This window comes from Primulina tabacum, chromosome 17, assembly GCF_025594145.1.
Source record: "Primulina tabacum isolate GXHZ01 chromosome 17, ASM2559414v2, whole genome shotgun sequence".
NCBI lineage: Eukaryota > Viridiplantae > Streptophyta > Magnoliopsida > Lamiales > Gesneriaceae > Primulina > Primulina tabacum.
Window position 1 is genome coordinate 32,577,640 of NC_134566.1, and position 17,455 is coordinate 32,595,094.

Sequence of the window (17,455 nt, forward strand, 5' to 3'; positions counted from 1 at the left end):
TTATACAAAACAAAAACAAAAACCAAGAGTAGATCTTTTGGTGTAACATGGATTCGTCCATAATTCAGTAAACTCTTAGATCACGTCTATCACAAAAATTCTCTAGTTTGAAAAATTAAAGCTAACAACAATTATGTTCTTCAATATAATATTTCGAAAATGGCATCTATCACAAGGTCGTGAAAACAAATTTTTATTGTTCAAAAAATTTAACCTTTCCCATTTTATATTAAAGCCTAATAACAATAGAAAACCTAAGCATATCCTTTACGAGGCTAGATTTATCTGTGAGTTTATAGATCATATGCTATTTTATTGAAATTATAATGAAAATAAAGATTTAGACATGTGTTTTCAAAACTTGATCGAACCGCTCGGCTCGATCGGGAACCGATCACATGTCAGATTCGGAAAATGCTAAAAACATAAGATTTAAATTTCAATGGAACTGATTTTGTTATTCTTTTAATTTTTCTAAATCATTTTAAATATATTAAAATTTTAACTGTAATTTTATTTAAAAAAAATATTTATAAATCTTTTTTAAAATATTTATACAAGTAATTGTAGTATAACTCTAATAAATTTAAAGATTAAGTTTATAAATTAATCAATATAGAAATAATATGTGATATATAAATTTTCCGGGTGCAAATTTTTATTTTTTACGAAAACTAAATATTTGTAAAGTGTTTGCATTTACTCGGATTCGAATGTGTACCAGAAAAGAATCACACACAGACAGAGGTATATATGTGTGTGAAGTATCTGTAGAATCTTCGTAAAAATTAAGCATTGAAATCCCTCTCTCTGGAAGAAAAATGGCCGAGGGCTCGTCTCGCGGCAGCCTGAAGCGTTCGTTTGTGGAAGACGATGAATCCGAGAAACCAGCGTAATCAACTCCCTACCTTTCTATGCGGTGTATCCACATTTATATATGTGCGTCAAGGTTGTGTTTTTAGATTCACAATTAAACGGTCGCGGTTCGAGTTGGGGTAACAGAATTTTTCTCTTTCTTATAGCGTGTAAAAGAGTTTTCAGCCCTGATTTGGCGTTAGGGTTATTTGTTTCCTAGGTTTGGCAGAATCTACGCGGGGTAAAGTGAGGTGTTTCAGTTTTTGTTGTGTGAATCTTGAAGTGTTTTTTCCGTTTGGGGCTGCTCTTGCTGGGCCCGCTGTGTGAACCTCTTCTTTGCATGGATTAGTGACAAATATACGATCTTTGTATGATATGCTGAGTTTTGTTGGTCCCGGTCCTGTTCCGAAACGAGAGTTTAGTTGACTGGGACGCTTGATAGTAGCTATTTGATTGTTTATTTACTATTGTGATGTTCGCTGATCTTTCTTTTGATTTTCAACCATTGTTTCTCTGTTCTCTTTTCAGATTCTGGTAAATTTTTTGTGTTTTTTTGTTGGTGTTAAATTGTTCAGGGAGAAAAGAGTGAGGTTTCCAAAGGGTAAGAAGATTAAGCAGGGAGATTATGTGATAGATTCGGCTATTGAAGATGTTCCTAGTGGAAAAGAGGCCCGCCTTGCTGCCAAAGATCGCGCAATGCGGCGAACTAAAATTAATGCTGAGCTTCTCCACGATGAAAACAATGATTTAGTGCCTGACATAAGAAAAGCTGAAGTCCAATACAAGGTATGCTTTTCAATTTTTTTATTGAGTATTACCTAGTGTTGTGCTTACTAGCACCCCGACAATCCTGGCAGTCTTCATTTAATCTTATACCGAAGTATTGCATTTGGCTTTTTAAATCTTGTGGTTGCTGAATTTGCTCACTCTCTTTCATCTATTAAGCTCTTATTAACTATTTTTACCATGCATTTACCTCTTGACTATTCACGCCAATAATATGTACCCGTCCCACACAAGATCTTCTAGATTAATTTTGGTTTTCATAATTGTCATTGGCATCAGAAAATGTGTGAATGACAGGAAGTCATTTTTGGCAGGACAATGAAACATTTGTTGATGAAGGAGTATCGATAGAGCCTTTTAACCTGGAGAAAGAGAGAGAAGATGGATACTTTGATGAAAACGGAAATTATGTTGAATACATAGATCAGAATGAGATCAAGGTAATGTTCTTATTAAAACTACTGAAATCAAGGCAATAACTTATCATATTCAATCATCTGGTTGCTTATGGTTTTTGTGTAAATATTTGCAGGATGCATGGCTTGATAGCGTTGACGTTTACGAAAAATATACTGGAAAGGCATCTATTCCAGAAAGTAATGATGATAAACCTCGTGACCTTTCAACAGATGAGCTCGCAGAAATAAATAGGCGAATTGCTGATGTTCTTGAGCCTGGAGAAACGGTGAACTTTTATCACCATTCCTTGTTTTTCATTGATAACCTATTATGCTATGGATAGGTAGCAGATCATGAGGCATAACTTGAACATAAACTCATGAGTGTTATTCCTTTCCAGATAATAAGTTGTACAGATAGCATGACAATGGAGATGCCTTTTTTTTAATTTTTTTTGTTCATATCATTTCTTAGAATGAGAGATTTGGAATTTAGTGAAAAATACATAATGTTGTGGTTGAGTTTAATTGTGTTTAAAGTCATTGAATGTTTTTTCTTAAGCTCAATATCAGCCATATATTCTTGATAGGTTCTGCGAGGTTTGAGGAGATTAAAGGGGACCCCAACTGATAAGAAGCTGAAAATGTCTGCAGAAACTAAACAGCTGTTTGATCAGCTGACTGAAGATGCTGCTAAATTGATGGATAATGGAGATTACAGTTAATTTTGCTCTTCAAATTTTCTTATAGAATATTTATTGTGAGATACATGCAGATTCCATTGTTATTCATAGTTATATGTGATTGCTGGCCCCTTTGTTATTGCAGATGTGTACGAGGAAAAACAAGAAAGTTTCCAGCGGGAAGCAGGTATATATTGTTACTCAACGCATTTAGATGCAAGTTTCATGGAAAGAGTTCCCCTCTAAATTAAGATTTAGCTGGATGTATTCCTTTTTCATAGATTTGCTCGGTTTCCAGTTATGATTGGGGTGATATTTCAGGTTGTTTATTTCTTTAATTTTAAGAAGAGATGTTTTATCTTAATTTTTTATGCGCGAGGTTCAAACCCCCTGATACCTCCCCAAGAAAATATATTCAAAGAAAATTTGTTTATTTCCCCATTAAAAGACAGAAAAACATAAAATGACAATTGGACGTTAACTTATATACTCTAGGGTTGATATTCTAGTAATTAAGAAGGATTTTTTTGATTAAAGCAACTTCTTTTATTAATTATTGACTTTTCGGGTGTTATTGGCATTCGTAGTGACTTCAGCTTTTCCAATGGAATTTGTGTGTTCGTCAGCTACATATGGAATTGACCTCTATTATACCCTGTTAACTATTTCCAGAGGGATACGAGAAGTTAGCTGTGGCAAGGAGGAATGGAGTTTCAGTAGACATGGGCCGGGATAAATCTGATGACCTTTTTGACATGTTTGCGGATGATAATGGAACTGCTGTTGCTGAAAATCCAGCCTCTGCAGGAAGTGCATCAGTTTCTGTTCAGTCGTCTGAGAGTATGCTAATGATTCATTTCTTGAAGCACATAGCTGAGAAATCGAGCTGTATTTTGTTGCTCATTGCTTGTCTGGATTGCAGGCGGAGACCTGCAAAATGATTATGTATATGACGAGTCTTCCGGGTATGTCTGCATCTTTAAAACTATTTATCTTGGCACTTGTAATTTGTTGATTGTCTGCAGCCTGCATGATATCACATCTTTAAATAAATTGGAAAATTTTAGTTACTTGTCTAGTTGTTAAACCATAGCTGTTTCCTTATGCGAGCTTAAGTAGGGGCTTTATTCAAAAGGAATGCTTAGTCGATTAATGATGGCGCTTATTATTCCTTAATATGTTAGTTAGCAAACATGGGGGGTTTTATTGAAATTTTTTCCCACAATCAATTTATTTATTTTCATGGGGTCCCAAGTCAAAGAAAAAGAATCAATTTGGCTTCCACATCATTTTATTATGTACAGATGGACAGTATATGTTACTCGGTCTACTCAAGATGACATACAAGTACCGGGATAAGTTGTGTTGGATCACGAAGAAACAGTAAAATCTTTGCGCATTCCATTTGCCAACTGCCCACAAGATATATCACGATGTGTACCATACCCATAATTCTATATCCTGGGAGTCATTAAGAATTCCCCTATTCCGATTTCCAACTTCATAATTAGTGGCTTGAAATTGTGTTGTAATACGGAGATCCTTTTGTGCTTTTAGCCTTGTTTTCACGATTTCTCATATATGCAGATATTATTACAGCAGCAGTTCTGGTTATTATTATGATCCATCTTCAGGGTATTATTGCAGTGCTGTATCGGGAAAATGGTAAGTGTGACAATATCTCCTTTTTTTGGCTTCTATGTCGCCACTGGTTCGTGTGCTAGCCTTTTGCTGTGCTATGACGGCAGAGGCTTTAAAGTGCCAGCCTTGTAATGTTCACTACAGTCATATTTTAAGAAGATTTTGTGTTCTACGTACGGATGCCATGATCTTCTGTACTATATAATTAAAATAAAAAACTGTGCTATGCAAGCATATTGATCCAGGTTTTGCTTTTTATGCTCAAATTTGACTTGCATGTGTATTTGTAACTTAGGAAAACGATATTCAGCTCTATTTTTAGGTCTTCTAGTAAACATTTACTTGAAGTATTCATCACTAGCAACATGTTTGCACGCAGGTATTCGTATAACGAAGAATCAGGGACATATGAAGAGATCCCTCAAGAAGCTGACGTGCTCACTGTAAGTTGAAGATAAGTGCGTTTTAAGTACAATTTATACATAATGTTTAATATTTTGATTACCATGTATGAAACTAGAGGATGAACGCGGAAGACACGTTCGGATGAACATAATGTAATGTGTACTTGACTTTCCTCCAAACTTTAGAACTTAATGGATCGGACAATGAGTTTTTCGAGCAAGACTATCACTTTTCAAAGAGAACAATTTCAATAAACAACAGCAGCATAGAATGAAAATTCAATATGCCTAGGAAACCTTTCAAGTAATATGCTCCGGCTTCAACATGCGTCATCACATCGTCTCCTGCCATGATCCCTATCGTAATCTGGAATTACGTCTCGATTCCCGCTCCTGTTACGAGCTTGCTCCCTTTCAGGATACTTGTCACGCTCATCATACCTGTCGAAACTACTGCTTCTGCTCCCCCTCCTATAATCTGTGTTCCCGTAATAATCATCTCGGCAACTGAGACACAACCAGACATGGTTAAATTGCGGCATATGATATTGGGAAGATTTTCTCTTAACAACGGGCAGCAGGCAGCATCAAATCCAAAAGTTACATAAAAGAATGCTCCAGCAAGAGACGTTCACTCCAGTCTTTTCTTCAAAATAATCAGCTCTAAAAAAAATGTTGAAATTTCACGTTCTCGGAGGGCTCCTGCTACTCGATCCACCATGATGTTTTGAAACCTTTTCAACAATCCTGCATTTGCAGAACGAGAAACAATGTGCAGCGCTACAAGGATGCACCATCAAAATTTAATAAACTCTTCAAACATTGAGAGTAAAGTCCAAAAATACACGAGGGAACATTAATGATAGAACATCACAACCTTTGCATGGGAAAATAGGAGAGGATAGAAAACAAATATCTTACGTTCGTTGCGCATTTGGTCCGTATGTTGCGAACTGAACAGCAAGTTCTCTTCCATCAACTACTCTTCCTGCAACATGATACTCACGTCATCAGATACTTGACCAGGTTTTTGAGTGAACTGAAGATTTCTGAAAAAATTCAAGCACATATATGTAGTTGAAGTTTTAACATTTGATGACAAATACAGTAGCAGTCATTCTTTACGAACAGAAGTCACATGCATGTTCTTAAAAAGAAACAATTATCTGCTGCTAATTTTTTCTTTTTTAAAAAAAAAAACAAAAATTTCCACGGAGTACTCAGAGGCAAGACCAATTATTCTTCAACTGCCTACAGCACTATCAAGTATCAAGTTTACTGCAGAATATCACATGATAGCTCAATTCCAAGCATGTCTTCTCCAATATGATTTAGGAAACATGCCATCAACAACCTTAATGCACATCCTTGACTGCAACTCGTGGTTCGTCATTGCAGCACGCAATGGCAGCTGTCGCAACAAAGTTCCAGGCTAAACCAGGTGTGTTTACTATAACTTTCGTTTTTTTATGGAATATTAATGATTTCTCAGCCGTCTTGGAATGGACTAGAATGAAATGACCGAAGTGCTAAAACTTCAATGCAAGTCACATGTAGTTTAATGGATAGAGCCTTTGTATCTTAAACTTCAAGTTGTAGGTTCAACTCCCACTTTACTCTTTTTTTCTTCTTTCTTTTTAATATTTATTTTTAAATTCATATATCAAAATTACAGTATAATTAATCACTATTTCTTATAATTATATTTTAATCCTCATTTAAATATAAACCAAATAAATTACAAAAAATATTATACAAACACGCAACGCGTACGTCAGTGCATTAGTAATATAAATAATACTTGGTTTAACATAGACAAACTACTTAGCATTTTTTTATTCAGTAAATTTTGATAATTTATCATATTTATCCTCATAAATTTTTATAATCATAGTATAACCATATTTTATAATATAAATCATACTAATTATATTAAACTCAGAAATTTTTTTTAATAAAAATAAATGTAGGAACAAAGCTATTTAAGAAAATCCACGACATATTTAACTCTAATAATTTGTATTTTGTTAAGTTGCCACGTGTGGTTCAATGATTAGCGGCCGAGCTCAAGGACTGAGAACTGAGAAGTGTGAACGTACAAAATCTGATCAAAGTCGAAACAGCCTTTGGCTCATTCCTCCCTTCTCCGTCCCTACGCGTTTCCACTTTCTTCTCACCGTTTGCGCGTGGAACTATAAATACAGCTCACCTGATTCATCTGGACCATTGCGATCAACTCATCGATGGCTGAAATCGGATCGCCGTACAGTCTAGGGCACCGGTTAGGTAAGATTACCTAAGACCAGACTTTTTTTTTTGTTTTTTTGGGGAGAGTAGCTTCTGTATGTTGGTCGAAAAGTGGTGTTAGTGGAAAGTTTGAAGTGGATTATAGGGGCGACGGGTGATTAAATTTATCTTAGATGATAGGAAAAAGGGTTTTGTTATACGATTAAATCTTTGGGAATGTTTCGAAATCATGTCACTACACATTAACAATTAGATCCAGTTCTGATGCTCGGGACTGTTTAACACCTGAAAAACAGCGTAATATATATGTGGGATTCTTGTATGGCTTGAAAAAGAGTACTATAAGATGTTGCAACATTACTGGTGTGCTCCATCAAACATTTCTTTGGTGTATTGTGGATTTGTGGTAATTGGTAGTTGAGAAGCACGTGATTTTTTTGCTTTGATATGCAGATGTTCAGCAGATATTGTCAGAAGCCCGACACCGGTGGCTGAGACCTGCTGAGATTTGTGAAATCTTGGGATGCTATGAAAAATTTAAAGTTTCTCCACAGCCTCCAAATAAGCCAATTAGTAAGTCTTTTTATCTATCCGCATAAAACTTACTTTCATTTGTTTATGTGAATGAAGCTACCAGAGTACTATCTTTATAAGCATATGGATACACATTGATTATGGAATTTTTTTATTTTTTTTTCCCTTACACAACAAGAAAGCTAAGAATGGCCCTTTTGTATTTTGAAGGGGCATGACAAATCTTATTGGCACAGTTCACCGATAGAAAGTCCTAACATCAATTGTGAGAGTCTTCTTATACTGCAGTAATAATCATCAATTGTGAGATTCTTCTTATACTTCAGTAAAAAAAATTATTACCTTCTGTGATCCCCAATTATTATTACTGAAGACTTTATTTTGCTTTACATTAGAGGTGCACAATTATTGACAATGCTTATCATGAAGAATTTACTGAGAGGTACCAAAATGGACAAGTCCTCTTTTAGGCAGTTTACTTTTGCCCCAAAAAATAGTTTTTCTTATCTGATGTAAGATTTTGACTACTGCTTCCAGATAATGTTAAGATGTGTGAAATCGATTTGATTTATTAAGTGCTTTAAGAATATACTTGACAACTGGTGCTACTGCTTTTGTACTTCGTGTCTCTGTTTTACGTGTTGCATGGAAGATTAAGAACATAAAATAGATTCTTGTAGCCAAGCTTCTATTTTGTTTAATAAATTTGCTTTTCTTTTCATCATTTTTCTTTTTTTGTGTAATGTATTTAATATTTTGTTCAATTTTCATTTTAGAATCAATAGACAAACATTTATTTACCTTGATGCATGATTCTTGTCAGGCGGTTCTGTTTTTCTTTTTGATCGGAAGGTATTAAGGTACTTCCGGAAGGATGGCCACAACTGGAGAAAGAAGAAAGACGGGAAAACTGTTAAGGAAGCCCATGAAAAACTGAAGGTACAGAGATAGATGACCATTTTGTTTTAGTATACCTGGCCTATCCAGACAAGTTTATGACTGTTTTGAAACACATATACGGTTGGTCAAGTAAATGAAAAACTTTATATCTTTCTGGATATTCCCAACTTCAGGTTGGAAGTGTTGATATGTTACACTGCTACTACGCCCATGGAGAAGATAACGAAAATTTTCAGAGGCGAAGCTACTGGTTGCTTGAACAGTAAGTCTTAAATTTTAAATACTTCAAACTAACTTTCATGATCGATCTCACAAACTCTGGTGGTATTTGCTTATGTCAGAGGGTTCCTAGCCTTTTTCTCATAGATTGTGCCACAAATTTTGTCCTTGGTTTTTTTTTCCCCACTTTTTATCCAGCCAACGTTTGCTTCAAAACCAATTGCAACATTTGCTTTCCAATCTTAACTATGAGACATTTATTACAACCTCTTGAATTGTTTAATTTTAAATCCTGCAATATTTCCTAATATTTTTTATCATTGAAAAATTGCCTTGCTATTTTTTTAAAATTATCATAGACTGAACCCTTGAAGGTACACGAGTTCTCACAAGCTTTATTAATCTCAGAATAAGGGTAATAACAAAATAGCCCTTACTAAGGAAAAAATAGTCTTTGATCAAATGAATCTAGATCTGTTTATGAGTTGCCATGAAACTTCAATTAGTTCCTTGGCACCTTATTTGTTTTTCTTATAGTAAAAAGTGATTCTGCAGAGATTTTTGTCTCTTCTTCATTTTAGTTTTGATGGTAGTGTAAGCCACACCTAGTCCTTTCAAACTTCGTGAAAATTTTAATCATCGATTCTTACCAAGTTTTATGGTGGTGCAGGGATCTCATGCACATAGTTTTTGTCCATTATCTGGAAGTTAAGGTTAGGCTCTATTTGCTTCTTATTTTATAATCTTTAAACAGTAATGTATTCCGTCTTAAGTGTTTTCCTCAAATACTATATGATCATCAATTTGCAAACACTTCAAATCCACCTACTCTTGAGTCTTGTATTTTCAATATGTGTGATTTCTACCAAACATCCTCACTTCATGTGGCAAATTAGATGTTTGTTCATTCTTCTGTGTTCAATTTCGCACCATACTTATGGCCACAAATTAATGTAGAAGAAGCTTTCAAAAACCTTTGTGCAGCTTCCTTTTGTGAGATTATTCCTGTATCTGCAGACCTGATGAAGAGAACAGCACTGCTTCACATCCTTTTTACCTTCCATCTTGACAACTAATAAAAAACAGTAATACGATGTTGAACAAAGTGACATCACAACAAATAAATTATGTGGTTAGGATATACTGAACGAAACTGAAACTTCTATTTAATGGGGCAAACATTGTAGGAATCATTCCCTCCTTAATAAAACACAATACATTCATATCCAACATTTGTCACAATTTTGGTCATATCAATTGTGATTTCTGAATTTGTTAATATCATCCAAAATGTGGAAATTACATTACCATCGAACAAATAATTTACAAATTTCTCTTGAAGCCCTTAACCATTACAAAGAAAGCATCAGTAAATTGCATGGATTTAGATTTTAAAGGTGTAAATAATCTCCCATTAACATTTTGAACTTGATGGCTTGATATGAAGCATTTAATTTGTTGAACCCTAAGACATTGTAGCTGCAAAGTTGGGTGGTTACTTAAATTTTGGGGTCTTCTGTCTTTTCCTTCTTCAGGGTAATAAGACAACTAGCAGCTATGCTAGAAGCATAGAGACAGAGACATCCTATTCTGAAAATGGAATGTCATTTCGTGGAACAAGCCCCTCCAGCACCATTTCCTCAGCATTTGAAAATGCCGAATCCGGTAGTTATACTGCCCCACTCTATTGTGTCCTGGGAGTCGTTTTGAGTAATCACTCTCTGATTCTCATTGAGATTGATACTGACAACTGCTCATCAACTAATTGTGCTGTTTGGTTGTGATTGAGAGTGATATCTACAACTGCTCACCGACTAATTGTTCCTTGTTGTTCTTATGGACCCATATGCAATATATAATCTACTACAGAGGATAATCACCAGGCAAGTTCCAGATTTCATTCATATGCAGAGTCACTATTGACAGATGACAGCCATTCTGGTCTTTCAAGCTTTAATGATCTGCTACAACATCCAGGTATCTGGTTGTTTATATCATACATATTATGCGCTTTTCGTTCTCATCCATTGTCAGCAAGCCAAATGCTAAATTTGTAGCAAATATTCTGTTAAAAGGAAATCAGCAATTTGCTGCCGCAAATTACAAGTTACTTTCCCAGGGGACTAGGGAGGGAGAATTTAGTGGAGGCAGTTTTACATCTGGATCTCAAGCAATACCTGATTTGGCATCTTGGCAACAGGTTTACGGACTCCGTATCACAGGTTTGGTGGTGTATAACTAGTTTAACTGTATTCATCAAGTGTGTACGAAAACAATTCCAAGTGCTGTAGTTTGATTAGTGCACGTTTTGGACAGGTGAAGATGTTGATGAGCAGGTATCTGGGTGTTCTCTGCCTATCCAAGCCAATTGGCAGGTATTCATATACTATACGTTTTTGGACTTTGGTAAACCACCTCTATTCAAATATGTAAATAGGTAGGCATTTACGACACACCATGAAAAACTTTTGCTAAAGCATCTTTAATTGTCTCCCTGGTCTGATTAATAGATTTCTCGTCTGGAAGAACCTTCCTGAAATGCAAATTCTGCAATTATTTTGTTCGTACCTCACAAAAATAGATGCACTTGTAAATGTTTATTCTTCTCAATTTAATGTTGGTTTATATTGCTCCTGTTCTTTGGAGATTCAGGCTGGTCATCATGGCATTTGAGTGAATAGTTTCTCAAACATGAAAACAACCTCAATCGTTTAACCTAATTGACCAATCATGACCTTGGGCCCTCTTTTAGCAAGAAGAGGCCGTTGAACATGCTCTCTCCTGCATCTTTAGGTGATGTGATCCCATCGCTCGCTTAGTGATAATACAATGTTGGACACACCACACCCTATAAAAATTGATTTTTTTTGTGCTTATGCATTACATGCACGCAGTGATCAACTCTTCAGCTTTTCATTTCTTTGTAAAGTTTCTTCCTAGGTATCGTCGGTATTGAAAATGACAGCAAATAAGCTTTCTAAAGCGTAAACACCTAGTGTTGTCATGTGTCCCACTGATTATATTTTTTTACCTCTACATGCATTTGTTCCTTATTTGCACTGTGTATCGTATCAAATGTAATTTGCTTTCCTCATCATGTTCTTGAATTATTTTTTATTTTACCTTTTTTTCAGCCCTCCTATGAGAACTGTTCGTTTCATTTGAACAATACAACCGAAAACCAGGATCTGATGTTGAATTTGGCCCATGTTCCTGGAAGTACTATGTTTGAGGAGAAATCTCTTCCACCAAATCAAAAGAATGAGATGGAGCATTCCTACACATATCCTGATGAGCATAAGAAGCAGTCTGAGCAAAGTAATCTTCAAATGCTGATTTCAGATGCTGATTATGGAAATGCAATAAACTCAAATTTGGATAATGTTGGGAGTATCCATGGAAACCAAAACTACTCATTCTCTGTGAAAATGCCAATAATGAATGAATTACAAGCAGAAGAAAGCTTGAAGAAAGTTGATAGCTTTTCCCGTTGGGTTGATAAAGAACTTGGAGAAGCTGATGAACTGCAATTGAAGTCAACTACTGGAAGTTCATGGAATCTTATGGGAAGCGAGGATGACTCCAATATGCCAGGTCAATTGCAGGAATACATAGATACTCTAAACCCTTCTATTTCCCAGGATCAGCTTTTTAGCATTATTGAGTTTTTGCCGAACTGGGCATATTCAAACTCGGAGACGGAGGTATTTTGTGATAGTTTTTCTCTCTTACATCAATCTTAATAGCAGACTGAAAGTTTATTATACAAGAACCAATCTCCTGCTTTTATCCACTAGAAATTATGGTTTAGACTTGTTCACTTTTTTGTTTTTTTTTATGGATTAACTTTTTGGTTTTCGATTTGACAAGGATGCTACATCATCATTCTTTTTCTGTTTTCAATATAATTTTGTTCTATTTTTGAACTAGCTGGAATTATTTGCAGTAAAAATGTCATTTTGAGGCACAAATTTACAGTAGCACCCACTATGATATTAACATCTTGTTTTACTGCCAAGCAGGTTTTGGTTGCTGGAACTTTTCTCAAAAGCAAACAGGAATTGGCGAAATGCAGGTGGTCGATTATGTTTGGAGAGGTGGAGGTGCCAGCGGTGGTTTTAGCAGATGGATTTCTCTCTTGCAATGCTCCTCCACATAATCCTGGACTGGTTCCTTTCTATGTAACTTCTTCGAACAGGTTGGCTTGTAGTGAAATAAGAGAATTTGAATTTAGGTTTGAGTCAGACGAAAATAATGATGTCAGCGAACATGATGCAACCGTAATGCATCTCCAGCAACGGTTTGAGAAGTTACTCTGCGTGGGACCTGTTGAAAGCCAGGTCAATTCAGTGGAGGATGTTTTTGAAAATCCGAGTGTAGTTGAGGCTGTCTTTTCTTCCCTGGAGAACGAAAAGCAAATGGATGCCAAGCTGGAATTAATAAATGGCATGCCACAGCTAAACATGATTTGGCAACAGCTCCTTGAAAAGCCGCTTAAAGAGAAATTTTGTGGTTGGCTTCTCCAACGAGTACTGGAAGGCAAGGGGCTAACATTTGTTGATGAAATGGGTCAAGGTTTGTTGCATTTAGCAGCTGCTCTAGGTTTTAATTGGGCCCTCCGGCCAATTATAGTTTCAGGGGTGAGCATAGATTTTCGTGATGTCAATGGATGGACAGCACTACATTGGGCTTCATTCTGTGGCAGGTTAAGTGGTTGAACTTATTTTTCTTTTGTTTGTTTGCAAGTAGTTTATGCTGTCACTTTATGTTGATCGTGATTGTTTGTGCTCTGTGAAATTGTAAGACTCATGTAGCTGGCTTGTGCTGTTGCATTTGCTTATTTATGGGAACATTTGGTTCTACCATAGAAAACAGTTACAGTTCCCAATCTGTGCAAAACTCTAGTTATACGAGGTCTGAATGCTTGTAAAATGACAAATTCAAAAATTGGTGTAATTATATACCGATTAGAAGATTGTCAGACAGTAAAATGTTTGTAAAAATGGTAATGTGCTCAGTGTACCTCAGAATGATATTTCCTAATCCTCATTTTCCTAAAAAAATAAATTTCTGTTTTGCTTTAATATGTTCCCGCTGTTAATAGGGAGGACACAGTTGTAGCCCTAGTTTCTTTGGGTGCATCTCCTGGAGCGCTGACAGATCCTTCTTCTGAATATCCACTGGGTAGACCTCCTGCAGAGTTGGCTGCTGCCAGTGGACACAAGGGGATATCTGGTTTCCTTGCTGAGACTTCCTTGACTGCACACCTATCATCTCTTGGTGTGACTGATCGACCGAAAGAAGGCAGTGTCAACGTTTCTGCCGTGAAAGCAGTACATACACTTTCGGAGCGGGTGGCTGTTCCTGATTCTGAAAAGGATGTACCAGATGCACTGTCACTGAAGGATTCACTTGCTGCTGTATGTAATGCTACTCAAGCAGCCGCTCGGATCCATCAAATTTACCGCATTCAATCATTTCAGAGGAAACAGCTTAACAGACAGGGATCTGAAGTGTTGTCTCCAGATGAAAAGGCTGTTTCCCTTTTAACAACTAAGACAAGCAGGTTAGGTCAGTCTGCTGGTGTGGCCAATGCTGCTGCCACACGTATTCAGAAAAAGTTTCGTGGTTGGAGAATAAGAAAAGAATTTTTGCTTCTACGACAGAAAATTGTCAAAATCCAGGTACTTTTCTGTACTCATTTATAGAACCAATATTTTTCAACTTCTATAATAATGTTCAAATATTTTCTCGGAATTCCTTTCCACATCTATTAAATACGACAATGTAATGAGAAATGGTTTCAATGTTGAGACATTGAAAAAACTAAAGTCACTGCAAGAAAGAAAAAACAAAAGTCACTGCAAGAAAGCATCTTATGTTTGTTTTCATTTTTCGGAATCAATTTCTCATCTCCCAAAATAAAATACTTATCATTAATTTTTATTTTCTTTTCCAAATTTTCCTTCTTTTCACATCTTCCAACATAATAATTACTTTCAATTATTTTATCATTTTTCAAAAATACTTCATTATTATACTATGTTTTAATCCAAAATATACTATTTAAATTTTTTAAAATGAATTTATCCAACCAATTATAGTATAATTTGAAATCTTCATTAAAAATTTTAGTTTCTCTGATGCAAAAGTAAATACACATTTTAGTTTCTTAAAACATTATTCCAAAATATTTTCTCTGAACTCTTCCCTTAAGAATCCCAAAATTAAACCAAACACTGTGCGTCATTTTCCAGCTTTTCTGAGTCTAATATAAATCCAATAGTCAAGCATGAACCATTTGCCTTATATTGTGTTTAATTGGAATCAACTACTCTAAACCTGACTTTCCTCGGTGGCATAGGCTCATGTAAGGGGGCATCAAGTGAGGAAAAAGTATAAACCTATTATATGGTCAGTGGGAATCATGGAGAAGGTGATTTTACGATGGAGACGCAAAGGGAAGGGACTGCGTGGATTCCGATCTGATGCAATGTTGAAAGAGCAGAATACACGAGTCAGCTTGCTTCATGAGGACAATTATGACTTCCTGAAGGAAGGAAGAAAGCAAGCTGAAGAAAGGATGCAGAAAGCACTTGCCAGGGTGAAGTCCATGGTTCACTATCCTGAAGCACGGGCTCAGTACCGTAGATTGCTGACTTCAGCTGAAGTTTTTCGTGAAAATAAGGTATCAATTTTTTTTATTAAACCAATTATCACCCAACTATGTTCCATATCTGTTTGCACCCTTTTGTTTTTCCGACTCTTTTATATTTTAAACATATGCAATTAGAAATTTGTGCGAGATTGTGCAATGCAAAAAAAAATTGTTTATAGCATCCAGGGGATGCTTGGTTTGTGGTCACTTGGGATGAAAACACTAGCCACAATTAGTTGAGCGCTTGAAAACTCTTTCTATTCACAAGTTAATTAGACAGGTTTCCCAACCTTTTCATATCTAGCATCTTTAGGCTTTGGGATGAATTCCACTTTGTTCGTGATTGGATAGCCTGTAAAGTAATAAGAATTATTAAGATGGTGTTTGAGGATGTATTATGAATAAATATTGATCGGAAATCCAGTACTGAAGAATAAAGTCTGAATCCCTGCAAGCAACTTATCTCATGATGGCTTTTCTTTATCCCATGGATTTCTTTGCTGCATGAACCTGTTTTCTGACTCCTTGAAAGAAATATTTGAAGTCATGCCATGTGTCATTCACATGTTATTATAATTTAGAGTATTCCCGGAGTAGCTTGGCCTGAAGTATGAAGTGGATGAAGTGATTGTTAAGGAAGCGCTTCCGATCTTTTGTTTCAAATGTCATTTCGTGTTATGTCTATGCATATGCATGCATGACGTGTGCTTAAAATTTTGTATAGTAATTTTAAGTTTGCGCATGTCATTCATGTATAGCGAGGAGCATAAAAATGAAACCAAATTATGCAACAAAATACCTAGAAGTGATATAAGGAGGTGCTTGTTGATGCTTCTTGGAACCTTTCATTTTATTTGCCTTCAGCTCTTCTATTCTCTCTAGTTTTCAAAAATTTTGAATCATTTTGTTACATATTCAATCGCGGAAGATCATTTTTGTTACAGGATGCTTCAGATAGGATTCCATACAATGAAAATACAATTTATCCTGAAGAGGATCTATTCGACTTGGAGGCTCTGTTGGATGATGATAGTTTCATGTCTCTTGCCTTCGAATGAACGAGCACCTAGATTACCTCCATTGCGTATGTCCACCACGAACGAGCACCTAGATTTCCTCCATTGCATATGGCCACCCATCCGCTACTGTTTTTCATTATCTTTGTATATATGTATAGGGAGGAGCACAACGGCTAACTTGTAGCGCTCCATATTTCTTTGTTTCACTGTATTTCATCTCATATCTGATGTACATAGATAAATGATACCTCTGTTTTTGAGGATGTGTATCACTTATCTTTATACATGAAGGGGAGATGAAAAATCAATTGGAACAAGAGATTTGGACCTCTACTTTTTTTATTGATTGTGTGTTGATATTTTTGTGCATATGTATTTGAGTGATATATCTGCTTGCATTTCCCTTTAGTTTGTTTGCGTCCTTGATTTATTCTGTATTCTGTAAAATAGAGGAAATATTTGTTTTGCATTGAAATTCTAGTATAGATAAAGTTTGAAATTTTTTTTTTATTAGATAGAGTTTTGTATCAAGTAATCTGAAGTTCTTTTTCCTTCGACAATTTTCTTGTTTTGAATTATATATAATTGGTGAAATGAAATGATCTAATAACTCGATGATCAAAAGCGATATAGCTCGTCGACTACCTCAGGTGATGATATTAGCACTTGACACACAACATTATAAATAAAATATAAATTTATGTTCGAAAAAAACAGAAGAAACTCCCACCTGGAGACAAAGATCCATACCACAACGAATAGCCAAAATTTCAGTTGCAAGGACACTACCTGGATTACATATGATAAGAGCATGGGCATCTATTGTTACTCCTCGTGAATCTCTAATTATCGCTCCAACACTGAATTTATTACGCCTGGTATCAAACCCCGCATCCACATCTAGTCAAAATAAGTTAAGGAGAGGCGGCTTCCATAAATGATCTGCTGAGATTTGTGAGGCAGTCACTGATATAGCACACGTTAATCTAGAGTTGCGAACCCAATCTAGAAATGCATAAACCCAATCCACTCTAAATTTCATGCTCTTACCCTCGACATCGTGCTTACGAATATAAGTTTCACGCCAAATCGCCCAGCAAAGTGTCACAAA

At 35.8% G+C, this 17,455-nt stretch overlaps 2 protein-coding genes across 3 annotated transcripts; both read left to right on the forward strand.

Moving 5' to 3' along the window:
* Positions 1 to 706: 706 nt before the first annotated feature.
* LOC142531280 (uncharacterized) lies at positions 707 to 4,982 on the forward strand. The gene is made up of 10 exons (XM_075637377.1): positions 707 to 892; positions 1,431 to 1,641; positions 1,956 to 2,081; positions 2,174 to 2,326; positions 2,630 to 2,759; positions 2,868 to 2,909; positions 3,395 to 3,562; positions 3,645 to 3,687; positions 4,310 to 4,387; positions 4,743 to 4,982. The coding sequence occupies exons 1-10, from the start codon at positions 822 to 824 to the stop codon at positions 4,813 to 4,815; spliced, it is 1,095 nt and encodes a 364-aa protein (XP_075493492.1). The 5' UTR covers positions 707 to 821; the 3' UTR covers positions 4,816 to 4,982.
* Positions 4,983 to 6,835: 1,853 nt separating this feature from the next.
* On the forward strand, positions 6,836 to 16,774 carry LOC142531884 (calmodulin-binding transcription activator 2-like). Of its 2 annotated transcripts, none has more exons than XM_075638155.1 (14): positions 6,836 to 7,053; positions 7,468 to 7,587; positions 8,372 to 8,487; positions 8,622 to 8,710; positions 9,338 to 9,380; positions 10,203 to 10,332; positions 10,537 to 10,644; positions 10,743 to 10,889; positions 10,984 to 11,042; positions 11,853 to 12,371; positions 12,690 to 13,372; positions 13,772 to 14,351; positions 15,032 to 15,355; positions 16,270 to 16,774. In XM_075638155.1, exons 1-14 carry the CDS (start codon positions 7,011 to 7,013, stop codon positions 16,381 to 16,383), a joined length of 3,075 nt encoding a protein of 1,024 aa, XP_075494270.1. In that variant the 5' UTR covers positions 6,836 to 7,010; the 3' UTR covers positions 16,384 to 16,774. The 2 variants fall into 2 exon arrangements, with proteins under 2 accessions (XP_075494270.1, XP_075494269.1); XM_075638154.1 differs by having other exon boundaries at positions 6,837 to 7,053; positions 11,802 to 12,371.
* Positions 16,775 to 17,455: the final 681 nt, after the last annotated feature.

What these genes read in the sequence shown, in the direction of transcription:
- LOC142531280 (XM_075637377.1), top strand. Translation starts at nt 822, where the DNA reads ATGGCCGAGGGCTCGTCTCGCGGCAGCCTGAAGCGTTCGTTTGTGGAA. An exon ending in TTCTTGAGCCTGGAGAAACG is followed by an intron (nt 2,327 to 2,629) that starts GTGAACTTTTAT and finishes TATTCTTGATAG; the next exon opens with GTTCTGCGAGGTTTGAGGAG. An exon ending in AAGTTTCCAGCGGGAAGCAG is followed by an intron (nt 2,910 to 3,394) that starts GTATATATTGTT and finishes AACTATTTCCAG; the next exon opens with AGGGATACGAGAAGTTAGCT.
- LOC142531884 (XM_075638154.1), top strand. Translation starts at nt 7,011, where the DNA reads ATGGCTGAAATCGGATCGCCGTACAGTCTAGGGCACCGGTTAG. An exon ending in TTACGGACTCCGTATCACAG is followed by an intron (nt 10,890 to 10,983) that starts GTTTGGTGGTGT and finishes CGTTTTGGACAG; the next exon opens with GTGAAGATGTTGATGAGCAG. An exon ending in AGAAAATTGTCAAAATCCAG is followed by an intron (nt 14,352 to 15,031) that starts GTACTTTTCTGT and finishes TCGGTGGCATAG; the next exon opens with GCTCATGTAAGGGGGCATCA.